Source organism: Lonchura striata, chromosome 17 (genome assembly GCF_050655825.1).
Source record: "Lonchura striata isolate lonStrDom1 chromosome 17, ASM5065582v1, whole genome shotgun sequence".
Classification (NCBI taxonomy): domain Eukaryota; kingdom Metazoa; phylum Chordata; class Aves; order Passeriformes; family Estrildidae; genus Lonchura; species Lonchura striata.
In genome coordinates this window covers 6,598,728-6,626,214 of record NC_140719.1, presented here as the reverse complement: position 1 = coordinate 6,626,214, position 27,487 = coordinate 6,598,728, and the positions used below count along the sequence as shown (strand labels likewise).

General features: G+C 44.4%; 2 protein-coding genes across 3 annotated transcripts; one reads left to right on the top strand and one right to left on the bottom strand.

Annotated features, from left to right (window-relative positions):
* Positions 1 to 92: 92 nt before the first annotated feature.
* On the top strand, positions 93 to 6,405 carry ZDHHC12 (zDHHC palmitoyltransferase 12). Of its 2 annotated transcripts, none has more exons than XM_085593825.1 (5): positions 93 to 312; positions 1,671 to 1,807; positions 2,725 to 2,811; positions 3,925 to 4,091; positions 4,586 to 6,405. In XM_085593825.1, exons 1-5 carry the CDS (start codon positions 222 to 224, stop codon positions 4,893 to 4,895), a joined length of 792 nt encoding a protein of 263 aa, XP_085449951.1. In that variant the 5' UTR covers positions 93 to 221; the 3' UTR covers positions 4,896 to 6,405. The 2 variants fall into 2 exon arrangements, with proteins under 2 accessions (XP_085449951.1, XP_021407045.2); XM_021551370.3 differs by lacking the exon at positions 93 to 312 and adding an exon at positions 1,226 to 1,376.
* Positions 6,406 to 7,278: 873 nt separating this feature from the next.
* PKN3 (protein kinase N3) lies at positions 7,279 to 25,213 on the bottom strand. Its single transcript, XM_031506291.3, has 22 exons — positions 25,159 to 25,213; positions 21,527 to 21,809; positions 20,839 to 20,987; positions 19,908 to 20,037; positions 19,643 to 19,794; positions 19,081 to 19,276; positions 18,596 to 18,784; positions 18,257 to 18,366; positions 17,654 to 17,797; positions 16,637 to 16,712; positions 15,027 to 15,213; positions 14,235 to 14,346; positions 13,351 to 13,427; positions 12,523 to 12,589; positions 11,900 to 11,991; positions 11,365 to 11,541; positions 11,215 to 11,277; positions 10,593 to 10,669; positions 9,969 to 10,111; positions 9,612 to 9,719; positions 8,981 to 9,061; positions 7,279 to 8,153 (listed from the first exon to the last, which is right to left on the bottom strand). Exons 1-22 carry the CDS (start codon positions 25,180 to 25,182, stop codon positions 7,941 to 7,943), a joined length of 2,850 nt encoding a protein of 949 aa, XP_031362151.3. The 5' UTR covers positions 25,183 to 25,213; the 3' UTR covers positions 7,279 to 7,940.
* Positions 25,214 to 27,487: the final 2,274 nt, after the last annotated feature.

Below are 27,487 nucleotides of genomic sequence, written 5' to 3'. Positions count from 1 at the left end.
TTTTTCTATTGTTAGGAAGAGACAAAAAGGCATCTCAGGTGCAATTCAATTGCTTTTAGGTGTCTGTTCCAGCTGAGAAGAGTCCATACCTGCTTCCCTCGGCAGCCCTCGGGGGTGTTCAGCTACCTCACCCAGCCAGGAGCCTCTTGATTGGAGCCATCTCAACCAGATCAAATCCCTCCTCGAGTTATGTCAGAGGTTCTCCAGGCTCTGTTTGGTTAATGGGGCCGTGTGGCTGCTTACAGCCAGGCACGGCCTCTCTGCGCTTCTTCCCGGGGGCTGGAAACCAGCACATGGAAAACCAACACGTTGGTGAGAGCAGGATTAACGCAGGGCAGCACCTCGGCGAGCACCTCGAGGAGCCTCTGAACGGCACCTGCTGCCCGAGCCTCCCGCAGGGTCTGCTCCGAGGCTCGGAACACTGCCCAGCCCTGCGCTCCAGAGCCCGGGCTGAGGGCAGCGGGAGGACAGGCGGGAAGGGCTCAGGGAAAACACATTCCTGGAGGAAAGAAAGGCTCAGGGAAAACACTTTCCTGGAGGAAAGAAAGGCTCAGGGAAAACACACTCCTGGAGGAAAGAAAGGCTCAGGGAAAACACTTTCCTGGAGGAAAGAAAGGCTCAGGGAAAACACACTCCTGGAGGAAAGAAAGGCTCAGGGAAAACACACTCCTGGAGGAAAGAAAGGCTCAGGGAAAACACACTCCTGGAGGAAAGAAAGGCTCAGGGAAAACACATTCCTGGAGGAAAGAAAGGCTCAGGGAAAACAAATTCCTGGAGGAAAGAAAGGCTCAGGGAAAACACATTCCTGGAGGAAAGAAAGGCTCAGGGAAAACAGATTCCTGGAGGAAAGAAAGGCTCAGGGAAAACACATTCCTGGAGGAAAGAAAGGCTCAGGGAAAACACACTCCTGGAGGAAAGAAAGGCTCAGGGAAAACACATTCCTGGAGGAAAGAAAGGCTCAGGGAAAACACACTCCTGGAGGAAAGAAAGGCTCAGGGAAAACACATTCCTGGAGGAAAGAAAGGCTCAGGGAAAACACACTCCTGGAGGAAAGCCCCCGCAGGCCCGGCTCGCAGGGCACAACAACGCCGGGGCGGTGCGGGGGACACAATGAGCCGAGCAGCCCCGGCTCAGGGCGTTTGCCCGCGCCGGGCTGGAGCCAGTCCCACGGCCCAGCGGAGCCTCCCCCGCAGGGCTGGGCCGCCCTGGCCCCGCCTCGGGGCGCTGCCCGTGTCCGTGCGGCCCTGCCAGCGCTGCCCTGCGGCCTTGCGGGCCGGCGGAGCCGGGGGCCATGGGCGCCGGCGGGCGCTGGGTGCGGGCGGCACACACAGCCCTCAGCGCGGCGCTGCTGCTCGGGCTCCTCCTGCACCGCACGGGTGAGGCGGGCCCGGCCGGGCTGCGGGCACGGGGGCCGGGCCGGGCCGGGCCGCCCCCGGGGCAGGACGGGGATCGCGGCCGGCCGCGCGGCCCCTGCGGAACACGGGCTGTGCCCGGGGGTGCCCCGAGGGCGGGGAGGACTGCGGAGCCCCTCCTCAGCCCCTCCTCTCTCCGCCAGGTCTCTCCCCATTTCCTCTTCTTAGATTCGGGACCCCTTTGTTGAGGCCAGAGAGAAAAATCCAGGACGCTTCGCAAGGAGCTGCTGCTCTCTGTCTTTTATGGGTACCTTTCAGATCTGCAAAAGCAAGAGGAGCGCGGGGAGCTGCTTCAGCCGCTGATCTTCGTTTTGCTGGTTTTATGCTCGATCCTGCTGTACTTAAAGGTGTCCCTCATGGATCCGGGTTTTGTTAAGCCTGAAGAGGAAGTGAAGGTAAATCCCTTCATGAATAGAACAAAGTGGAGTACTTGTAAAGTCTGTAGCCTTTTCTTCTTTTTTCCACTCTGGTAGATAAGAACAATCTGAAACAGTTTCTGTTGTGCTGGCATGAAGGACACATGCACAGACCATTGGAGATGAGGACGGACTGTCTCACACTGGTATTTTGTAGCAGCAATAGGGCTGTTAAATGTGCCTGTCACACCACACTGCCCTTGTACATAACTGCGCCATTTGAGCTCAAGTCCTCTCCTAGAGCAGAGGCTGCAGTGCCCTGCAGAATGTCTATATGACCTATTTTACAATAACCGCTGCTAAGTGGTACAAGTGCAAAAAAATGCCCCGAACTGAGCAGCAAGCTTGGCAGACAGTGCTCTCTGCAGCTCTATTTATTGAACTCTTTGTGGATTTGTTGCCCTCTCAGAGGACATGTCTACAAACAAGTTACAGTGAAATAAATGGAGATGCAAAGTTTCAGTAACTGCTAGTCTGCTCAAGGTTCACTGTCTTATAGACTGTGTAGGACAAAAACACTGTCAATCTTAGGCATCCATCATTAATGTCAGTGTTGGCTGTGTATGACTAATTAGCAGTGCTCATACTGAAAATACATTGTTACTGTGTTTAGAAGTGAAGTCTAACCTTGTTTTTGTCCCAGACTGTATCTTGTCCACAGTTATTTCTGCCTCTCTGCAAACATTCTTTGGAGGGTTACAGTAACCTGTTCTCTTTCACTGTACCATAACTGTCTGCACCTTCTGTAGGTATTCTAATGAATTATTTTATTCCTAATGATAGAGATAACAAGCACTGTGTAATTGTTAAATAAAAAGATGCAGCAAGACAGCTCAGTTATGCCTAGACAGCAGCCCAAGAACCCTCCTCAGTCCCTCCCTTTCTCTTTTTTGTAGGAAGGTGAAGATAAAGGACAAGGTGTGGTGATCCCTCTGATTCCAGGTGACATTAAGCTGCGGCGCTGTGGTTACTGCCTGGTGAAGGTGGGCATCCAGAACATGCTGGAAGAGAAAGGGATGAGTGATTTGAAAGCTTATATTGCTCTTCAGCTGCTGTTGGTGGACTGTAATTGCTGCTTAGAAGAGGGCAGACTGTGTAGCTACACAAGTAATAGTGATGGACACTGGCACACAGACCAGTTTTCCAAGGCTGGAACAAGTCCCTGCTGGCTTATAGAAACAAGAATCTTTTTTTGCCATGAGAAAATTGTATTCCACATTCTTACTGCCATGTCAGCCAGACCTTGCAGTACTGTCAAAGAAGTTATTTTGAAAATACCTTGATAGTCAGAAAGGCAGCTGTGGGAACTGCTCATTGTTGTGAATTTGTTCAGGGCCTTAAAACAACAAAATATTGGCCTGGATGGTAAAAAACAGCATGGAGGAGAAATTACAGCAATGAAATTAGCTCTTAAAACAGTTAGCCTAAGCCTAGAAAAGCTTGTTTTCAGTGATCCTTGTCAGTTTAATGAAATTAAGCATTATCCCAGCTCCCATAAATTCCTGAAGAGTATCAACAAGGAGGAAAGAGCTTATTGCAAGAGGGAAAGCTGGCAAAGCACTTACACACTGCAGGGGACAAATCCTAGGAAGCACTACTTTTCTCAGCTAAGTCTTTCACCTTCTCTGTGCCTGGTAATTGAGCTGTTTTCTGTGTTTTCATGTATTCACATGGAGGCACTTCTCTGTGCGTCGCCAAAAAGCATCACATCCCTGCCCACTCTATTTGATAGTACTGGTTCTAGTTTTTCACCTCAATACTCTGGCTCATGCTTTCCTGACTACACTGATTGGCTTTGTCTTCCTCCTGGGGATGCTGGACTTCCTATAATAGGTGGATAATAAAGAAAATGTCTAGATAGGAGGGTGGGAGAATCACTTAATTTGAATGCCACTCATTTGGGTCTTCATCAGGAGAATCACAATCCCTTTGATTTTTCTTAGTGATGTTGTTGCGCTGTTGTCTCACAAGGGAGTGTTTTAGGACCAATATTATGGAGAAAGACTGATTTGCATTATGTTCTCTTCTACCAAACAGGAGTGGGACAGCCATGAACTGTAGCCAGTGGGTTTTTTCTTTTCCTGATTCTTTTGCAGCAACCCATGCGAGCCAAGCACTGCCAGCTGTGCCAGCACTGCGTGCGGCGCTACGACCATCACTGCCCCTGGCTTGAGAACTGTGTAGGAGAAAGGAATCACCCCCTCTTCATAGTCTACCTGAGCGTGCAGCTCGTGGTTCTCCTGTGGGGAGGCCATGTTGCTTGGTAAGGCTGGGAGATGGCTTTTGGACCTCTGAGATTGCTGAAAGTTGTAGTGCTCCTTGGGCTGGCATAGAACACAGCAGTGGCTGGACTGGCTTTGGATCTTCACCCTCTTTTGCATCCCACAGCCCCCTAATATTGAGCAGTCTCTGATAATTTAGGTTTCATTGTTCATTTTGCTTCAGTCCCTCTAACAGGATTTTTGTTTACACATTCAAGTGCTGGAAACTCCAACAGGGTTCCAGCTGTTCAGGAGAGGAGTTAACCCAGGGTGATTGTGTCTCACAGCTGTCAGGAAAACAGCATCTTCTAAACTTAGATTCCAATCCCTATGGTGCAGTCTCTCAGGACTTCATACTATATTAACTCTCTGTAATCAAGGATTATTAGCAGCTCATTAGTTAGGAATCAAACTTAAATGTGTCATCAGGTTTGCTTAGTTTATGAAACTAGTTCTGCTTCTTTAACTGCAGATTTATTTCTGTTTGAATTGAAAGGTCAGGCCTCTACTTTGAACAATCCAGGGAGTGGCTGCAGCACAACATTTTCCTCCTTGTGTCCTTCCTCCTGATATTCATATTCGCCATTGTGGTCCTGCTGCTGCTTGTTTCCCACCTGTACCTGATCTCATGCAACACCACAACCTGGGAGTTCATGTCACACCACCGCATCTCCTACCTGCGGCACTCCGAGCTGGAGAACCCCTTTGACCAAGGGATAATCCTCAATCTCTGGGGATTCTTCTGTTCACACCACCTCACTGAATGGGAGAACATCTATTTTCACAAGAACAGTGAGCCTGTATAGTCCCAGTGTGCCAACACACCTGACAGGCTGCTGGGTAAAACTTTGCTAATGCAATGGCTGCTGTTTCCTTGCACTGAACTTCAGTGCATCATGGACTATGCAATCTGCTCCACAACCTGTTCATCTGCAAATTATATTTCAGGGATATTCAGGGTTATTTTTTATATATAAATAATACTCTTAAAGGCAAGAATACAGTTCTGGGAAGGGCAAAGCCAGCAGAGCTGACTTCCAGACTGAAGAAAGTATCTCTCTAAATTTATTTCCTTCTGTTAAATGCATCCACATCTCTCCAGAAGAAATGCAAGATTAGTGTGACTATTCGTGTTCTCTTCTCAAAGGTCTCCCTCGCCTTTTGCTGCTAGGGAACAGCAGCAATTACAGATAAAATCAGCCAGGATCAGTGTAATTTCTGTGGCCTTTTTTCAGCCAGGTTCTGACTGTGAGAACTGCAGTGCCTTTTGGCAGTAGCATCAGGCATGTAAGAGAAATATTTGAGTAAATATTTAGAGAATTAAAAACAAATTTTATTTTGTACACATGCCTCAAGTTAATGCTTTCCATCACTTTTCTTTGGACAGAAAAGTAATAATTGGCTACTGAGTTATTTCTGCAAATAATGTTGTGCTCAGGCCTTTTTGCTGTAGCTTGGGAAAGAAGCAGGAGCAGATGTGGGTATCTCAGGCCTAACTAAAGTAACACTATTGGTAACACTATACTACCTCAACTCACTAGTGACATTTTCATAAAATAATACAATTTCAGTGCAAGAGAAAAGCTGCCAGGTCCTGAGATGAGAGATGCTGACAGCTTTTAGGACAGCAGCAAGAGGATCTGTTTTCCATTGAAATAAAAGGCCACACTTCAGATTTCCATGGGGAACTAAAAGGAAGTTTGGGATGACCGATCTTAGCTTTAAAACAAAAAAGGCTGTGGTGTGAATTTTAGTCCTGACCCTTTTCTGTTAAAACAAAAACAAAACAAGAAAAACCACCACAACAAAATGTTAGTTAAAATTATCTTGTGCCTTAATTGTCTTGGCTCAGGAATTAACACTAACTCAGAAGCACTCAGGGTTTAAAGCTGATGAACACTCATGAAAAGACAGTGTAGTTACTAACACAGCACGACACACCAAAAGCAATTTAAGTGCAGCAAAAGATCCCTTTTTTAACTAGCTCTAGAGTTTGTAATCTGTGCACAGTCTGCTTTGTTCAGAGTAGAAGCTTTATCAGAGGGATATCAGAATGCTAAAGATTGTTATTTTGAAGCTGCTACACCATTCAGAAGTATTCTGCAGTTTGCTTGTGTTGCTGTGGTACCTGCTAAAGTGTGGATCATCTGTCACACTGCAATTCCTGGTTCTTCAGGTCAAGTGAAAGTTTATCAGCAGGTACAACAGCTCAAAACAGTTTTCTTCTGTCTGGTATTTCTTTAAAATACACCTGGGTGTTAATTTACCTTTTTTTTTACTCAACCATAAATTATAAAATAAAATATTAAATATGCATTTTTAAATTGTCTGTGATTCTCTTTGAACCCAAGTTCTAGGTTTCACCTGTGCTAACAATCCACTGTGCTACCTCCCACTGCACAGTAGCCTTGAACTAAAGCCACAAAACACACCACAGAGGCCAACAGCAACTGCCACTCCAGCAAGAGTGAGGAAAATGTGTATCCTGCTTTAAACAGGCCAGTGCACTGCCAGGGTGAGTGGGAGGTTGGAAGGATCTTTGTACATGGGAATTTTCAGAAGCAGCTATACTTGGCTCTGGAAATAGGAAATCTAGGTTGAGTGTGAAATATCCCTGGTGTGCACAAACAGAGCTCTTACCTCACTGAATCCTGAAGCACTGGGACCTGCCTTGGCTCAACAAGTCCCTAGATCCTTGTCTCCAGCTACAGCACAGTTGCCTTAGGCCCACTCCTGTCCCCATCTGGTGAAGACAAACTGAAAGAGCAATGACTGTGTCCTTGTTTGCATCAGATGCCTTATCTCTAAATAAGCCTTCCCTTTCTGCCTAATGAGCTAACATTATGAATTTAAGACATGAAAATGTATTTTATCAAGTATAATTACAAAGATAGATTACAAGGCAATAAAATCACCTTTTACTCACTGATTTTCCAGTACTGACTATCATTACTTAGCTGTCCCCAAAAATTATACAGGATGCACACACTGATAAAATCTGTGGAGAGATAACCTGACTGCAGTCATTGGTATCTGACAGCTGACGACACCGTGCAATATGTACACAGACAACCTGAGTGAGAAGGAAGAAAGAAAGAAAATATTACTTCTGGCATTTATGGAGAAAACTAAACTCCTGCCTGTTGAGCATTTGGTTAGCCCTGATCTGAAACATTCAGCTGACACAAAGGAGAATGAAAGCTGAATATTTATTATATAGAAAGGTATCTTTATTTTCAAAAAAGAAAAAAAAACTTGTGCCAAGCTGTGGAGTTTGATATCATTATAAACAATAGCTAAAAGTTGGCATTCTTAAGTAAAAAGATTCATCTTCCTTCTGATAAATCACTTGGATCATTATCAAACATAATTGTCTTGGTAGTGTTAAAATCTATTCCTTGCCTAGCATAAACATTTTTATGGGAGTTGGCGTACAATCATTACCAGGAGGGAATGCTGCATCTCTAGAAAATCAGTGAGAAATGGCCACTCCCCTGCTATGCTACAACTTTATAAAAATCACACTGCTTAGGCTTTTTGCAAAGAGTAACCTGGGTTGCAGAGATGATTTGATTTCAAGTCCAGCTTAAGTTCCAAATTTCATCTACATTCAATGACAGAAGATATACTCCATCAAACATTAATCATTCCTTAAAGTTAATTGACATCCAGGATCCTTCCAACACATGAGGCTGGAAAACCCACAGCAGGTTAATTCAGCTTGCAGGGCACCTCATCCTGGGGCCATCATCACTACCTGTACTACAAATCCTGTTGGTTTTTCCACTGGCCCTGCAAAGTCTTCTCTGGTAACAATCTCTTCATGTTTCCATATTTTTGTAGCCCAGAAATCACACATCTAAAAGACGTCTGGAAACAAAGTCAAAGTCCTTGAAGGCGGTCTGCTCCTTACGGGTGAGGAGAGAAACCTCCTCAGGAGGAGTAAGGATTGGCTTTTGGGAAGTGAACTCTTCATCGAAGTTGCTGATGTCGGTTGGATCTCTTAGTGAGGGCACAAAGGGGGGCTTCAGCCTCCTGGCAAACAAGGCATTCCAATCAATTCCCTGTAAGAAAAGGAAGGCAACAGGCCAGATTGACACCAAGATTATTTAAGAAATGTGAAAGTCAGAGGGAGAATTGCAGCCTCCCTTACAGATCATTTGCAACCTGTCTTATTTCTACTAATTAAAAAAAGAGAGAGAACTGAAAAAAGGCCCCAAACAAACAGAACAGGAGGTACTGAAGAGATTCCATGCAGTGGATTTTACAGCTACAACTGTATTTAGGAAGGATAAAACTACAGCTCAGCCATGGCCAGGTGGATCTGTAGATTCCAGCAATTTCTGCTGACATCCAAGTTCTTTTCTTGCTCCAGTGCAAAGCCAGACAAGGGTTATAAGGGTAAAAACTTTTGGACAGATGAGTAATAATGAGGAGGGATGGCAACACCTTTGCCTGGAACAAACACATACCCCTGACAAAAACAATTTAATCTCCAATTCTCTTAAGAGTCATGTGTATCCTGCAAATGCAGGTAATCAAATAGACTGACTATCACTGTCATCACTAGATAACATTTTTGATGCTTCAGTTTTATTTTAAAAGGAATATTTGTTCATGTCTCAAAAGCTAAGTATATTTGTACATAGAAGCAGCACAATCAAAAATAACTGACTCTGGAAGCATAAAGATCCCAGAAAACAGACTTGGGGGATGTCATTTCAAGCAAGACTTGAAATACATATTCCTGAATGGAGCAACGAGGTGCAACAGAAACTATCACTGAGATCTCCCTGATAACAAAGGGAAATGAGCCTCAATACCAACAGAGAGCAAATCACTCTCTGCTCAAACACAAGAAACAAGGGAGAGGTAGCAACCAAGTTCCTACCTTAAAAAAGGGCTGAATTTTAATTTCTTCTGCATCTTTTTCCCCTGCTCCCAGTCTACGCTCTGGACATTTCCGAAGCAGCTGCAGAGATATCAGTTCAAAATTAAACAACGGGAACAAGAACTGACAGAAATAATGTTTCAGAGAGAAAAACAAAAGAAAGGATGTGTTTCCTCATTCTCACTTTGCACCAAGGTCATCATCTGCCAGGAATAACTCAGACCTAGTTCCTTGTAAACAATTTGCCAACAGCGATAAGATACCTGCCATAAACTGCATGGAGCATCTCAGCTTAATTGTGCACCTGTGACTATGGGGTCACATTCAAAAACTGAATCCAGTCATCTCCACTGAATGACTGTGACACTCTTGCCCTTGAATCAACACTTCTATGTGCCAGACTTAGCAGGAACAGTAAGCAGCTTGCTTAGTCATCCTTACATAGAAGAACTGCATTTACGTAAAGAGGAGGAAGGGAAAATATGTGCAAATTTTAAATATTTCCTTAGCCTATGTAGGCAGCTCCAGATTATACACACAAGTGCTGTACAATCCTAATCAAGTCCCTCTGGATCCACTTACACAGTAAATGCAAATTCCTCAGGCTCCCAGAGACCCATCAGCCCTTTACCTTACGGATTATGGAAAGTGCTTCAGTCGAAAGGAATCGTGGATACCGGACTTCATCATTGACAATGCTGTCAAAGACTTCCTCCTCATCATCTCCAGGGAATGGTGACTGCAATTGGGACATTCTTTTATTCAACCCACATAGCACCCATTCCTCACTATTAAATAGGCATGAGAATAGCAGGATGGATTAATTAATAGAATAGCAGTATGGATTAATTAATTACTATTTGGCAGTATGAATGAGAAAAACGTAACTGAAGTACCACTTAACTGGCTATGTTTAGCAATATTTTACCTCAAGTGGTCAAGTCCCCAAGCCTGGTTAGTGAGATCCCCTAAGGGAAGCTGGCCTTACCTCACCAACAAGCATCTCATAAATGAGCACACCCAGGCCCCACCAGTCCACTGCCCGCGTGTACGAGATGTCTGTCAGCACTTCTGGGGCCAGAAACTCAGGGGTGCCACAGAAGGTGTTTGTCCGGTCTCCAAAACCTATTCCTGTAAGAAAAGGACACTTTGGTAAAACCCAGCACAAGTTTCTGAATGGATCTGATGCAGCCTCACCTCCTGAAAGCTGTAGTTTGTCACCTGATGTTGTTACCCAGGCATGGGGAATTGCCAGTGAGAAGTGTGAAACCTGAGGCCCCCAGTGACTCCAAATAACAAAATACAGACAATGATTAAATAAACAGCAAACCCAAGGGAACTATTCATCTACTTGTTTTATATGATCCTATACTCTGGCTCCTTTGAGCAAACAAGCACATTTTAAATGCTTTCATAAGTCTCCTGAACATTACACAACAAGGTATTCTTCCCAAATTCATCATGGCCAGACAGGTGAAGGTTTTTTTGTTTGGCTTTTTTTGATGGTAATTTTTTAAATGGGGATTAATACAAGTTACACACAAACACCTACTAAAGCCCTTAGATCCTAAACTGATCCTGATGGCTCATTTAGGCTTCTCCAGTTACTCACCTTCCTTACACAATCCAAAATCTGCAATCTTCACAAATCCTTCAGCATCTAAAAGGAGATTATCCAATTTCAGGTCCCTGCAAGCACAGGAGATGAAAGAAAACAGTGGATAAAGACTGAAGATTGCCATCCAATATGGCTTTTTTGCAAGAGGCAGAAGGTATATATTAATCAAGAGAATAAAATCTAGATTAAGTAAAGTCTACATTTGGTTTAATCGTGCATTATTTGGAAGATTCCCCTTAACTGACTGATATTTTTCCCTAAACAAAAGGCTCAAAAAGCAGCATGGAGCTGGGTGGAGATTATTCATCTGGAAAAGAGCTCCCACAACAGCATGACAAATTACCTGACTATCCCACTGAAAAGAAAGCAGTGACTTACAGGTGCCCCCCAGAATGTATTGACATGTCACAGAGGATTAATCACCTGCAACATGCCAGATGAATAGCTTCTAGGTGACTTTCTCTACTGTGAGCACGATGAACATGCTGATAGTGACAGGGAAAATAAAGACAGGCAGAAAGATTAGAAACCCCAGCAAGAAAGTGAGCTCCAGACACAGCTACAGGAAAAATCAACCTTCAAGTTGCTGAACTGTCTTGAGTCTCTGCTGCATTACCTATAAACAATTTTCTTCTCATGCAAGAACTGGAGCCCCAAGACTACACAGGCTGTATAAAACCTAAAAGACAGAAACAGTTATCAGGCAATATATGAGATTCAAGTTAAACATTTATAGTGCCTGGAGACAAGAGTAATTCTAACTCACTGTGCCATATGCTCTGGAAAGACATCTTCGTGTATGCGCATCATCAGATCCCCACCTGGAGTGTATTCCATCACAAAACAGGCATGGTGAGGGGTCTGGAAACATGCAAACATGTTCACAAGGAATGGATGATCAGAAGAATTGACCACCTCAAATATTCGCTTCTCACAGTTCAAGCTGCCAGAATTGAAAGAACAAAAACGTCAGTGCTAAACAGATTGAGCAGAAAAGCAGAAAAGTTTTGAGAAAAAGAGGAAAATCTTCACATCTGAAGTTAGAGAAATAAAAAGTGAGGGCTAATATAGTATTTATCTTATATACTTCCAAACCTTGAGTTTTAGAGTGCTCTTCAGGTGTCATTCTTACAAAAGTTACACACCATTCTAAGTTTCCTTATTTCTTATTTTAGTTATCCAAGCCTTGAGGTCACATTTAACCTTAAGAGTACCACAGCCAGTACCATACCTGTTAACATTTGATTACAGTTGTGGTAATGTAGCCTCTGGCAATAGTACCATCTCTAAACAAAGCTCACCTATCAATTTCATCTCTTCTGATAATGTCTTTTTTCTTCAAGGCTTTGATGGCATACAGCTTCCCAGTTGCCTTGTATTGGGCCAGCAGTACCTGAAAGACAACAGAAAAACTGTACTTTAAGCAATCTCATATTTCCTTATCATATTGCTTTAACTCAAATTGATGCCAACTATTTCCATCCACTCCAGTCATCCCCAAAACCAAACTCAAGGAACTCGAAAAACACAGCACGTCTGTTTTGCTCCTTGTGCTGCAGCAGTCCAGAAGGATGTCAGTGTAAGTTATGTCCTTCTCCCAGACAGCACTATCACAGCTGGCCCAGTGCTTTGGGAGCACCTCTGAGTTCCCACAGAGGGAGCTTGCAAAGTTTTGGGATCCTTGTGAAAGGAATGGTAATGGTGCGCTTTCATTTAGCACTCTCAGGACAGCTTTGAAGTCACAAATCCTCAGGAATTTTGACTGTTAACAGTTACCAGCTGCTTATGTGGCTGGGCTGGGTTTGTTGTTCCATATCTGCACTGCAATAGATCTTTTCTGTCCTGCAATGTTTCTATTGAGACCTCCAGGCTGAGCCCCATTGTCACAACCACTGCCCCCATCCACAGTGGACTTCTCCACTACCTTCCCAAAGTGGCCACGGCCCAACACAGCAATGCAGTGAAAATCCTCCAGCTGAACTGTCCTTTTCCTGCAGAAAAAGAAAGATCATGAGCAGATAACAAAGGAGTGTGTGTTTGTGTCAAGGAAAGAAGCTCTGTATAGCAAAAAGGAAAGCAAACAGCTGTGCCAACCACCCCTCACCTAATCCCAACAACTAAAGATTGTGCTGCTGTTCTGCCACTTAAGAAAGAAGGTAACCCAAATGTAAGGAAATTGTCTTTTTTCAATAATAATAAAGTGTTTATTTACTTGTCCTCGTATGTTTACTGCTGTGTATCCTTGTTATATACAAAATGTGTCTGTGTAAGTGCTACAGACTATAATCAACTTCCTGGTTTATGCCTCCCATGCCTTCCTGGTTTATGCCACAAGAGACAGTGTACTGCAAATCAATAGAAATAGAAGAGGATGCTAAAAGTAGTTCTGGAATGTATTACTTAGCACACAGACACATCTAAATATAATACACCACAGCACTTCAAACACAAGGAAGCCCTTGAAGACAGCTAAATGACTTTACCTTCTACTAAATCACCTCTTACACTGCAGTGCACAGCATACCAAGGGGTTCAGTATTTGGGTTAATGAACAGATAAGACACAGCAGACATTTAGATAAGTGAAGTTCAGAGCAGATTTTTCATTGTATTGTCCACACTCAGCAGTAAGGATTTGTTGCTGAGAAACCAAAGCACACCTTGATTAGAATTTTAAGACTTCATGCTCAAAAATTTGATCCCAATGACTCTTTAATCTGTGACCTGAGACAGCCCATGCTATCCACAGTTACCTTGGAGATGCTGGGATTGAAAATCCTGTTACAGGAGAGCTGCAAGACTTCTCCTCAACATGTAGCCTCTTCAGGCACTAAGAGGAGAAAGAAAAATACAGTGGGTCTTTCTCTGAAATTACCAAGTCTAACCTGAACACCCACATCCAACTTTTCTCCTCTGTCAGGCTCCAGCATGACCACAGACATGTTCTTGCAGATGGTCATTGCCTCTGCTTGGATGTAAGTAACATAAAAATTAATTATCTATAAGCACACAAAACTATTCACATGTGCAATGATTTTTACAGGGTCAAATATTTTAAAATAAACACTTTTAAAAGTCTAGAACATTTACTTCCTAGAAAATGGCATCTTATGTCAAGAGTCACAATAATCAAAGAATGCAGTTTCCTCTATCACAAAAGCCAAATTAGAAAGGGTAAGAACAGGTGGTAGAACAGGTCATTTTACTGCTCAAAGCAATTTTCCTGCTTCTTCCTGTCAGAAAAGTAGACCTGCTCTTGGTTTTGTCCAGTTTCTTTAATGACAAAGAACCTCATTTGTTCTTAAAAGCCTGCTGACCCTCCTTCCCTGCTTTTTCTGTGCAGTCTCTTCTGTACTCTTGCTCTGAATTCCCAATGCTGATCTACCTCCCATTTTGCGTCTCTAAGAAAAGCAAGTTACATTTTTTTTTAAAAAGAGGGAAAAAAAAAAAAGTGCAACTCTTTTTAAAGAGTCCATGCCAAAATGGTTCGCTGGATTCTGAATTCCTGGAGATCAGCCAGCTAATGAGGCACCTGCCTGAAGTATAGCAAATTTCTTCAGTAATAAATTAGAAGAACAGGACATTGAAAGAACACCAACCAGGAGAGACAACATGCCCAATTAGCTCAAATGGTTACCGGAGAATCTGCAGGAGACAGCGTTGATTCCTTGGAGTTGGCCATCAGAAAAAGGCGTGGAGGCTTGGGTGGTGCTTCATCAGCAACTGTAAGCTTAGCCACAGGGAAGTCACTGCATTTGTAAGACAGAATTGAAGATTTTGCCTTAGGGCAGAGCATTGTACACAGACACCTTTGCATCACCTCTGCTGTGTTAGTTTGGTCCAAATCACTGGACAACAGGACTCCCTGACTCACACCGTAAGTCTGTGAAGTACCAACGAGACATATTCTCTCCTAAATTAATTAAAAGTTGGTTAGACTCACATTCTAACACTGGCTCTCTATATTTGTTTCATTATAAAATTAATGAAACACAGGTATGTAAAAATAAGTCAAGAATTTAAAGAAATCCTGATTTTAATAGCAACATAGAAACTGAGTAGTTTTCTTTTCTTTCCTAGGTCCTGTGCATAGGTAGGAATAATCTCTTTGGAGAATAACTGATTCAATTTAAAAACATTTATTTTGGGGAAAATTTTCTTCTATAGCACATTTTAAATCTCAGCTATGTCCCTTCTGAGTGCTACATTACTCATGAAAGCAGAGTGCATTTTTATCACAACAATCACCTTGCAGCGCTGTGGTGAAGACATTTAATGAATGGAATTTTCTTTTCTTTAGAACACAGAAACTGTACAACTTTTTTCCTAGGCAGATTTCTCTCATCAGTGTCTTCCTCCACCTCAGTAAGGTGCAACAGAATTTTAAGATTTATCCTACAGCCATTCCAACACTCAGGACATCACTTACCTACTCAGTTTGGAGACTGAATCACCATGACTTTGTGGGGAAACTGGAGGAAAGTCTGTGTTATTTGGATCATGAAGTGGGGGACTCAGCGTGCTGATGGAACTACAGGGAGGGAGGAAACTCATCATCAGGCGACCCCAAGCTGCAACATTCATGTTCATTTGAGGAGCTCGGAGAAATTCCTTCCCTGGAGGAGCCGGAGTCAAACCACCAGTAAGAATACAACACATAAATTACAGTCTTGTATAGTGTTAAACTCTAGTTGTCAACTAAACACCTGTGGGTTACCCCAAAAAGGTAGCTCACCCTTGGGAGAATGGGCTTTTCTTCAAAGATTAATGATGATGATGATCATGAAACAGATCTGCTATTTCACCTAAGTTCAGCGCCATATAATATCATAACAATCTTCAAGTTGAAATTGAATAGAACACTAAAAACTGATTTTACTTCAAGTCAGGTTTTCTTCTTTTTCAATACTACATTTTAATTATGCAGCCTGCTAACAGGAAGTTTCTGAAAATGTGTTAAACAGAGTAAAATATTTGGGATAGTTTCATTATTTTTACTACTTCCTGAAGGGTATAAATATAAAATCTCATTTATCCCCACTGCCACAAAAGCTCAGTATGTAAAGCTTCACTTTATTCAGCTTCACAAGAAAGAATTTGTAGAGAAATAAGAAAGTATGCAAGCTATTTGAGTCCATAAATCTCATAAATCTGAGATGCCAGCTCTAGAGACTTGATAGTCAGTAGACTGTTCATGCTACAGTGTTCTGTCATTCAGAGTTTTCCAGAAAACCTTCCAATATCTGTTTATCAGTAACAGTATGGCTGATTAAATACAGTTAATCAGCCATATACAGTTTGAGTCCTGGATCTTCTCATAGAATCATGGAATGGTTTGGGTTGGAAGGGACCTTAATGACCATCTAATTCAAACTCCCTGCCATGGGCAGGGACACCTTCACTATCCCAGGTTGTTTCAAGCCCCATCCAACCTGGCCTTGGGCACTTCCAGGGATGGCACAAGCACAGTTTCTCTGGGCAACCTGTGCCTCACCACCCTCACAAGGAACAATTTCTTCCCAATATCCCATCTAACCCTGCCCTGTCAGTGGGAAGCCATTCTCCCTTTGTCCTGTCACTCCAGACCCTCGTCCAAAGTCCCTCTCCAGCTTGGAGTCTCTTTAAGGCACTGGGAGGAGCTCCAAGGTCTCCTGAGAGCCTTCCTGAGCTGAACAGCCCCAGTTCTTTCAGCCTTTGTCCAGAGCCAAGGCGCTCCAGCCCTCTGAGCATCTTGGTGGCCCTCCTTTCTGCAAGAGGTCCATGTCTTTCTTATGCTGAAGGCCCCAGAGCTAAGCAGTCTGTTAAATAAGTAGCAATTAAATCCCCCTCGCAATGTTAATTGTAAGTAGCAGTACTATGACAATACTACATTACAGATGGTGCTGCAGCTGGACTGCCTGCACTTCATGTGACTGAACAAACTTTCACATACACAGTAATTAGAAAGGGTTTTAACATCTCCAGATTGAGTAGGACAGCAGAACCTGCCTGTGCAAACCCTTGCTCTCACCCTGGACAGTCACTTCTCCAGCACCTCACCTTTCTGTTTGGGGAAAATGCGCTTCTGTCGCTGCAGTTTTGGCTTCCTCTCAATGACAGGATTACAGAACATCACCTGTCAGAGAAGTAAAAGGGATTTGTCAGGATTCTCTATTTAAATTGTAAAACCAAATTTTCACACATGCCTGTTTTCTTATCAAAATCTCCATTCCTATCTGTTTGGTAAATTTTGAGTCAATCCCAGACTCCAGACTCAGTTACTCTAGATTCATCCTCTGATCAGCTGCTACTTCAGTTGTGGGTTTAGAGATGGGAATTATCTGCTACCTGAAATTGAGAAAACCCCCAGAATTAAGACCAATTTGTATCTCCCGAAAACTTTATCTAATTTGTGAAGCCATGCATAAAGAACATGCCCATTTGTAGGATAACAAACACAGTAGTTCATGGCACAGAAGTAAAAACAGAAAAAACAAAACCAAATGCCACAAACCAACCACAGAAAACAAGAAGGCAAGGAGAGGAGGCAAATTTTGGTACATAAGGTTCGGATCCTACTTTGGAATGAAAACCACAGGAACTTTCATCACAACACAAAGGAGAAAATACTGTGGCTTTTAAGGGATTATCAAGATGATCTCTACATTGATGGTACTTCAAACTATTATTAGCCTCAGAAAGATGTAAAATAAGCATAGCCAGAGGGAGTTGGGATTTCTGATTCTACAGTCTCTGTGATTCAATCCTGACCATTAAGCCTTATGTTTAATTAAAGTGCCACCAATGACTCATAATGAAAGCAAATAAAAACGAACGGATTTCGCAGCAGGCACACACATAGTTACAGGGCAGCAGCTGAAGAGTCACTCCAGGCTATGGTATGTGCACATCTATTCTATTGTGTTGTTCCTTCTTCTTACATGGGCTATTGATGCAAGAGGGTTTCAGGTATCATTCTACCCTTCTAGATTATTGCTCCTTCCATTCCTGGTACTCTGGGCAGACACCATAAACAGACTGAATTCTCTGAGAAAGAAACAAAGCTTACATTTATACCTCTGCAAAAAGCATTCCTTGGGGCTCCAGCGAGAGGCACATCCCATGACGTTCATTATCAAGAAAATCATCCAAACGTAAAAACTTCACTGCACAGAGTTCTCTCCAATCTCTCCAGTAAATTGCAATTTCTAGCTCACGAGACTGGTGGGATGGGTAAATGGTGGGGGAGAAAACAAAGGCAGAATAATTACCTACTGCTCCACACTCTATAAATGGCACATGTGTTTGTAAAAAAAAAATAAATAAAATCAGTAAACTAAAGAGTATGCATAAAATACTTATTTAGTGGTTCTGTTCCCTGCTTTTGATGTCTTTAGATCTTCTTAGCTACAGATCCTCTTGAAGTCCCTATTTAGAAATCCCTAAGAGCCACTTTGCTGATAAGATGAAATAAAACTGCTCAGATAAGGAGAGAATGAACAGCAGATGCTGTTCAAGCTAGATCTCTGCCTTCAGGGTAAGACCGAGCTAACTGGCAAATCAAAGGACACAGGGACAGCAGCAATACGGGGTTGAGCTAAGTGGAATGACAGCTAAACAAGGAAATCAGGTAAGGTTAAATGGAAAAATAAACACCACATGAATCTAAGGCATACTTACCCGGTCCAGCTCAATGGCAAAGCTCTGGTCCCATGCCTGGTTATTAACTGGTCCCCAGTTTGTTTGGCCAACCACTTTATTGTCCACTTTGAGCACAGCAAGGACTTCATCTGGACAAAGGAGGAAACATGGATTATAATGTTTAATCTCTCATCCTGAAGGTGGACCAACCAATTTCCAGGAGAGTCCTAGGAGGACCAGGCATAATGCAATTCATTTTCTCTCTTAGTTTTGCAGAAATTTGGCTTCTTATAACAACACTTGTACCAGGCTGACCCAGTGAGAAGCCCCCTTGCTCTGATATGCCACCAGCAGGTCAACAGGGAACCCTGTACTCACTACTTGGCTCTTCATTCCGGTATTTTCCTGCAACACCACGGCCATGGATGCCCAGGCCAACTCGTGTCCGGGAAAGGGACCTCAAATCACTTGGGCTGCCACAGATGGGAGAAGAACTTGTCATTCGGGAACGTCCTGGAACATTTTCCAATAGATCCTGACACCCCATCAGTCTCACTTCCAGTGTTCCTGAGGAATTTTAGGAGAATAAGGAATAGTATTATGTAAAAATAAAGTAATTTCAGTCAGTCTGACCTCAAAGAGGTGCCAGAATTTCTCAGATTCATGATTTCTTGGTTAATAGTTTAAATTTACTCCAGATTATTAGACTGCAAATCTGTATGCTCAGAAAGCTCTGCCTGACCTAGAAGACAGAAGTCCAGGTGCTAGAAAATCCAATGTCCACATGATAACAATGAGAAGAAATAGAATTAATTTTTCTCTCTGTCCTTCTGACAACAACATGTGATGCAGGATCCTTTTACCTGTAAGGGCTGTAGGTTTGATGACTGAAGTGGGTTGGATGCTGCCATGCCGGGCTCCCAGGGAGGAAGTGTTTACCAGTTCCTGTTTGATGAGTGCTCTTTTGGGGTGATCAGGAGAAAGCTCACTGAGCTGACGTTCCAGGGAGAAGCGCAGCAGATCAATCTTCTGAGAGGACTCTTGCAAACGACCCTGAGCCTACCAGTGTGAAGGAGAACAGAAAGCAGGCAGAAATTTTCCATGTAGAGCCACATAGACCGGTACTATGAACTAGAGTAAGCTTAAAAAAACCCAACAAGACAATATCTTGCTAATACAGGACAAAGATAAAATATTTTCCCATAGAGCTTGAATCCCCACCAGTGTCACTTTTGATGTTCCTGAGAAATTTCACCAAAACAAGGAACGCTATCCCTAGAACGGGAAGTGATCCCAGTCTGTCTTGACAGAGAGACAGGAAATTCCTAAATTAGTAACTTGGTTAACCCTACTTGTTCGTGCTAAATCACTAATGTGGAGGCACGAAACCACCTTCTCAAGAAGGCCTGAGCAATGTCTGCTTACCTCAGCCAAAAACTTGCGATCTTGTACCCGACTCCCCCCCAGGATCTTCAGCACATTTTTCGCCCCCTCTGCTACAGCAGCTTCAATGCGCAGGTGATGCCTCAGCTCCTCAATCCGCAGCTCCAAAGCACTGATGGTGGTCCCCATCCTCACTGGCCATTTGGGAGGTAAAACATGGCAAGGATGAAAATCAACCAAGTACTGTGGATATTAGGGCTCTGTCTGCATCTGTTGTGGGTTGTATCAGTTACTTAAAGTATGTTACCTGCTGGATCCACTGTATCTTCCATCCCTCCTGCTGACTGAGATACTTTCACAATGTGCATGCGGATTATTTCAATCTTTGTTTTACTGTCCTGAAGCATCTGCTGAGCTGTAGCCAACAGCTTCCGCTCCTGCCAAAAGGAATCAGATGCAGAGAGAGAACCATGATCACTAAAAATGGGTAATGATGATGTGCTTGCATATGAGGGTGAGGTGGTACTTGTACAAAGGGTCATAACTGACTCTGAAATGGAATACACATGTGGTTATGTAAAGGAGGCACCACTGAGGATCAAGGACTCTGAGATCACGATCTCAATTTGCAGAGGGAAAGGACAGGTCAAGGACGTGCCCAGTTAATACCAAATCCTGCAGTCACTGAGACTCCTTGTTCCCTGGTTAACTGCACTTACAGTGTTCTGTAAGCAGAGCAGAGGTTTTGAACAAACAAAAATATCACAGCCCTCTTACACTGCTGGTCTTATTGAATTAAGCTTCATAATAAGCGTGGATTTGAAATGTTTTAGATTATCTTTTGACTTTTAAATACGATTATGCCAAACTCAAAAAATTAGATGAATATGAATCCACTAAACCTCTGAAAATTTTTCTTACATAAAGAGATACCACATGCTGTGCTTTATCCTAAACAACTCAGTGATATCAAAACATCACACCAACTAACTCAGTTACAACATCAATGCTTTCTTAGCTTTCTTTCCTCATCAGTGACTTAATGTACCTCTTATACCCCTCTTATGTGCTGTCATTATGCCAAGATTCAAAGTAGAGAGCTAGGATTCAGGCAAGCAAGCTTTACAAATTAATTTCTCTCCCAAATCAATTATCAGAGAGAAATTTGTGTATAGACTTAAAATACAAATTTTGATCCAGTAATCCATGCTCCCAAATGGCTCTTTATTCCTGCTTACCTTGGATGTTGAATACATTTGGATCATGTTCTCAGCTCCTTGTTTCACTTTCATTTCAACATGCAGCTGTTTTTTCAAAGCTTCAATCTTCCTTGCCATGGGGTCTGGGTTTCTTTCCCAGAGACAGGGATCTGGAGATACAGATCCATCTGCACAAACAACACAATCAATACCATTAGTCATCTTGTCTTGTTTCATTTCACTGGGTTACAGATGGGTGACTCTGCAAAAGAAAGTTAGGCTAAAAAATAAGGTACAAATAGGTCTTGTCTACAAAACTGAGTGGGAAACACTTTCAAATGAAGCTCCAGGTCATATGTGTAAATATTTATTAATTTATCAATTAACCTGTCCTAACAAGCACTCTTCCAATTTTAAACTCATTGTCCTATAAAATACTTGGATGTTGAACTGCCCAGAAATTCTATTCAAATGTCTTCAATTCCACCTACAACCTGTTCTTGAATGTTGCCCATGCCCACCACTCTCAGTTGGTTTTCTCCCTACACCTCCTTTCACCTTTATAGCACCATTCTGAACTTTCTATACCACAAATAATTTCATCAGCTAGATACCAAGAAGCTCCCAGTACTTGTGAGCCCTCAATAGAAGACTATTTCAATTCAATATCTCTAGAGATTGAAGCACTCTAAGAGAATGTTCCAGTCAATCATGACCCAAGAACTACCTGTTGTACTCTTCTCTTTGTCTGTTATTAAAATCCTTGCATTGAGCTCCTGAAGTTCCCAGTGCAGCTGCTCCAGTTTTCGGTTGGAAGATTTCAGCACATGCTCAATGTGAACAAGATTCTTTCTGTCTGTTGTCGCTTTGCGCAGGTTTTCTGCTCCCTCTTTAATCTTCAATTCTTTCTGTATAGCCCGGCGAAGCAGTTCCTTCTCACCCTCCAGTTTCTGCTGGAAGCTTGGATCCATTAAATTCACATCATTGCCCAGCTGCAAGAGAGAGCTGCCCTGCAGCCCAAGAGCATTGAGCAAGAGGATTTCAGAGAGAACACTGTCCAACCATTTTTATGACACTGCAGCAATACTCTCATTAGATTCCACTCCTTCATTTCTTTCAGAAATTCTGAAGTCAATATTCTCACCAAATTTTCAAGAAGACAAACCTACATTTCAATTGCAGAGGACAGAATACATCTTTGATCTTAACATGCCTTAATTTGATTTTAAACCATAATGGAGAAAAACCTTCATTTTACTCATCTCCTTGTTATTTAATGTCTACACACATCTTTGTTCTTCAAGAATCAACGATCAGCCAATATTTGCCCTTGCTCTGATCAACATTAACTTTTACCAGTATGACGTTTTAGATACAGATTTTTATCTGATTATGCCTTGATGCTGACTGCTCAAAGACACATCTCAGCTAATCTGTTAGAGATTTTAGGAATGCCACAAGCATGTGTTAACCCTCAGCTGTTGTCCCTGAAGAAGAAAAACGCAAGCCCTACAGCTGCTTCTACAAATGAACAAGCAAAAGAGTAAGTCTGACTGTCTGCTGTGTCTGAAAAGGTGAGCAGACTAATGTCTCAATCTCTGTTCTCCAAAGGCCACGTTAAACACTGATTATTTTGAGTAGCATTAGTGGCATTCAAGCTTGTCCAGGGCTTTGTTTTACATAATTTCCAGTACCACTTGTTCTAGTGATATACAGCTCAGCAAGCGCTCTGGACAGAGCTGCTCTGTCACAGACTCTGGGCATACCCAGTTTGGGCAGAGCAGAGGTTTATCTCACTGCCCAAATAAACACTGGATTCAGACAGGAGCTGCAAACCATCCCTAAGGGTGCTACCCAACACCAGAACACATCCAAGCAAGAGCTTGTGCTTCTCTCTTCAACAGGAAGAGCAGCTTTAAGGCATCCAAAGCAATGAATGCATTCATAACCTCACATTAATGACTCACACCCACGGCTTAAATGCAAAAGAAGTGGTCAAGTACTGCTAAAATAACTGGCTTAACATCACAGAGCACATCAGTGCCTAAAGACAGGGCTTGGGAATCCTGACTTGTTTTCCCATTCTGTCACTGGTTGACCACATTTCCAACAACAAACCATGCTGGCTTTGTGTTACTCATGTACATTAATACACTTCCAGAGTGTGCTGTGCATCCAAAGCCCCCTCCAGTAACAATTACTTAATCAAAGACTCAACTGAACATCCTTGATTAGTTTTTGCTACAATTTCAGTCCAATAGGACAAAGAAAACAGGGGAAAATATCCATTTTAAAAGTTGGCCTAAATCCAAGCTTTGGCCGCAATAGCCAAAATAGGAGTTGTTCAGATTGGTAGCAAAACAAAAAGGTTCAGACTAACATCCTGATTTCAGGAAGTTCTCGCCCAATTAGTAAAGCCAGGAACTAAGCCAGAGCTTTGAAAGACATCCAAAGTTTTGTGAGGAAGAATTTGAATCATGGAGTTCCTGAGTCACAGGCAACCTTTACCAGCCCTTAGTTGGAAAATCAAAAAGCTCTTTATCCAGTCTGTAGCAAGTTACTAAAATGAGTCTGATGGTTACAATTCTCATTTAAATAACTAATAAAAGAACATAGACTCATCTTCTATCCAAATTATGTAAGTGAGTATAAGAATTTTCCCCCATGGATCCACTCAGAGTAAAGGAATGAGCAGTGGTACAACAGTAATACCAATAAAAGGTGCTGAATATGAAGCTCTGGGTATTGATTCAGAGAACAGGTACAGTCTCAGCAGTTCTCAAGTCAATTTTCCTCTACATCAGTCTCTGCCAAAAGTTAATCTGAGTATTACTTAATGCACCAGGCTAAATTTCTATATTTAGAATGTACCATGATTCACTTCCCCATTTTCCCCTCTGCGATTTAGAGGGTGTCATAACATAAACATTGTTGGCACCAGGAAGATAAAACACTCCATTTTTGAGAAGCATGGGAAAGACAAATTTGCATTTGGGTTGAGCCATTTTGCCTTCTGGCTCAGGAATTTTGGTGGGATGTCAGGACACTGCCATAGCCTGTGTTGCAGCTGCTCTTGGGTTCCCTGCAAAGGTCAGTCTCCAACACAATCCTGAAACGCATTTACAGCATGCAGAGAAATACCCCAAGCAGCTGAAATTGGCTTGCTTTTGGCACTTGTAGTGGAGATGCTGGAGCTCACCCAGAGCTTCTGCCAGGCTCGTGTCATACCCAAGCATCCAGACTGCTTTCTAACTAGCAAAAATTTCAGCAGTATGAGTTACACTTAATCCTTTGGATTGCAGCCAGGGAGATCCCATCCCATCAATTATGCCCAGCTTGGAAATGAGTTTCACCTGCACAAAGCCCAGAGCAGACCTGGCCTTTACACTTTCAACACTATAACAGAAATTGATTTATAATTTGATTTAGTAAGCCAGTGGTGAGGCTGCCATCCTCCCTGCAGCCCAAACATTACCAGGACATCTTATATCCCATCTTCCACAGCAACTTTATGCCATAGGGATGAGACTCATGTTGGGGAGCCTCATGCCAGCTACATTAATGTTGTACAAGAAAAAGTCACGTCTAACTTAGGAAAAAGACAGTTGCGATCCTGCCTGGAGCATTCCCAGCTCCAAGGCTGAGGGTGGGAAGCAGCGAGCCCAGGAAGCCCCGGGATGGGAAGAACCCCGGGCGGGCGGCAGCCAGCGCTCTTTGTGTCGGTCTCTCTGTCCCTTCTTTCCCAGATTAGGCTTGAAACTTTCGTCTCAAGGGAAGAGGGCAGAACATCTCCCCCTCTCCGAGGAGCTTGCTCCAGACACGAATGTTTTCCCAGCACGGAGCCTGGCCGCCCTCCCGGCCCCTCGCCAGCCCCAGCAGCCGCCTCGCCCCCAAACACCTCCTCGACGCCGGGAGATTTCCTCAGCTGGCACCCACTTGGCCTGAACCCCACTTCCCTGAGGCGAAGAACATTTTTAGGGGATCGCACCAGCCTCCCACAGCCCGTCCCACCTCCCTGGGGCGCGGCCGTGCTAGCGGAGGGGGAGCGGCGTGAAGCCCCTCACCACAGCCGCCTCTGGGGGCTCCCAGAGGCGGGGCGGGCACGAGGTTTTCCCGGCGGGGGATGGATGGAGGGACCCCCAAGGGACACAGGGACTCCCCGAGGGCGCAGGGCCGCAGTGCTTTCCCGGCGGGGCATGGATGGAGCGACCTCCGAAGGGCGGAGCGGGGCATGGATGGAGGGACCGCCAAAGCGTACAAAGCCCCCCAGAGGGCACAGAGAACCCCAAGAGACGCGGGGACCGCCTTCCCCCGAGGCGCTGCTCGGCCCGCTGCCACCCCCGAGCCCTCAGCGCTCACCTGCGGGGTCGCCATCGCCGCCATTGCTCCGCCCGGACCGGCACTTTTCAAACTCGGCGGTCCCGGGGCCGCCGCCAGCGCCCTCTCGCGGGGGCGGCGCGGGGCAGCGGCGGCGGGACGAGGAGCGGGAGCCGCCCTTCCCCGCACGGCCGCCGCTCCGGGCCCCGCCTGAGGAGGCGCCGCCGCTCCGCCCGGTGCCGTGAGGCGGCGGGAGGGAGCGAGGACGCCGCGGACGCGGAGGTGCCGGACATCGCCCGCCGGGGCGGTCAGTCCCCGCGGTGGCTGCGGTCCGTGCCGGAGGGAGGGGACGGGAGGCACAGTGGCGGGTGCCCGCTCCGTCCCTCTGGAAGCGCTGAGCAGAAAGACCCGCGGGTGGCCCCAGCCGGGCCCTTGGTGCTGGGGCCATCGGGTGGTTCCCAGTTCAGTTCTCCACACGGGCTCCTTCGGAGGGGAACCGGCCAAGCGCAGCTCTCCTTGCGACGGGATCCCTGCACCCCATCCCTGGAACGGGGCGATGCTGGGCTCTGGGGAAGTTTCCCCCTGCAGAATGGCCCCTTCACACGCAGTTTCTGCTGAATATTTGAGTGAAAAAACGTCCCACACGCACTGGCGAGGCTGGCAGCAATCCCCTAGCTAGCGTAGTGAAAAAACACTGTGCTGCACTAGTGCCGCAGCATCACACAGAACCGACAGGGTGTCACAGGCCCAGTGCTTTAAACAAAATAAAAATATACTTGTTGCTTTCAGGTGCTTAAAGACGCTCCTCAGCACTATTACATGTTACTGTCCTACTAATATGCTTTTCAATCACTGAACAGTGCACAGCTGTGAATTAAAAGGCATTTGGAGGTGACAGTATTCCCACATACAAATTTAGAAATATACTAACAAACAGAAGTGTGTTCCTTTTCCTTAATTAGAAAAGTTTTTCTAACCTGAATTTTTTTTAGGCTAGAAAATGCAGTAAGCAATTTGCAACTGAGTAACTAATAAAAGGAACTCATTATAAAATTAAATATGTGAACCTAGCTTAACTGACTTGAATTAATAAAGCTTTAAACTAATACAAAGCCTTTGAATATGCCCCTGTTGTTAATAAAGCAAGTGCATTTGATTAATATAAACCCTTCAGAAACCTGATGCTATTTAGAACATGGTCCAGGCTCTGTTTAGTGTTTAAGTAATTATATTAATTGACTGTTCATTCAGTGGAAATACTGAAAAGGGGAAAATCAAGCTAGCAAGCGTAGACTGAGTTCCAGAGGAGCAGGAATGCTTCCACACCTCCAGCAGATCAAGGCTGTGTTTGGCTCCAACTGGGGATCTGCTTGGGGTGCTCTGGGCTGGGACGGTGCCTCCAGGGGTGCTGTGCCCTCCACGCACTTGGGGTTCCTGCAGCAGCCTCCCCCTCTTTCCTTCAGACCTCAGACCCTCCAGGGGAAGCTGAGGAAGGGCAGGGGGTGGTTCAGGGATGCTGGGGAGCTGGAGTCCCCCCAGCTTGGAGGGAAAGGGCTGGCTCTCAGCTCCCGGGTGATCCCAGAGGCCGTGGCCCTGGCTACCCAGCATCCCAGCCCCATTCCCCGGGCATGGTTCAGCTGTGTCCCGCAAATCCTGCGGAGAGTGGGCCGGTAGGTGGGATCAGCAGTTCCTGCCCATTCGGGAAGGTAAGTGTCACAACGGGGAGTACGACATGCCCCTCCAGCCCTTCCAGGACCCCGCAGGGCACCATCCCCTGGTGCCGGGGATGATCCCGGCGCAGATCCTGCCCAGGAGCCGGCAGGGGCAGTGGCACCGTCCCGGGAGCTGTGCGGACTCCTTGGGGGTTCCCGGAGCAGGGCGGGGGCTAAAGGTGTGTCCCGACCTTCAACCGGCAGCCCGTCTTCCATGATACCCGAGAGAGCACGCGGAAAAGGTGATGATCAAGAAAAAGTCTTAATATCTCAAATTTTAATCCAGGAGAGGGAGGGAGGAAGGAGATTAAGCATAAATCTGTTTCCCAAGTATCGTGTACCAGTCACTTACTACCTCCCCTCACTCTTCTCCATAAAGGAAAAGCAAGCACTGTCCACATCATCTGTGAAAGACTGGGACTAAAAAACTGATTCTCTTGAAAAAGACTCTTAGAAATGGTAGCATCAAGTAACAGTTAAATGTATTTTAATTCCTTCAAACAGAAGGATAGCTTGAAGGTACAGCAGAGAAATTATTTCATTGATTTCATTCTCTTTAAAAAACAAAAAACCAAACCAAAAAAACAACATGGCTTCAAAATTCAGGAACAGTATCCAATAAACAAAGAACTATCCTTATGCACCTGGTTTAGTGTGGT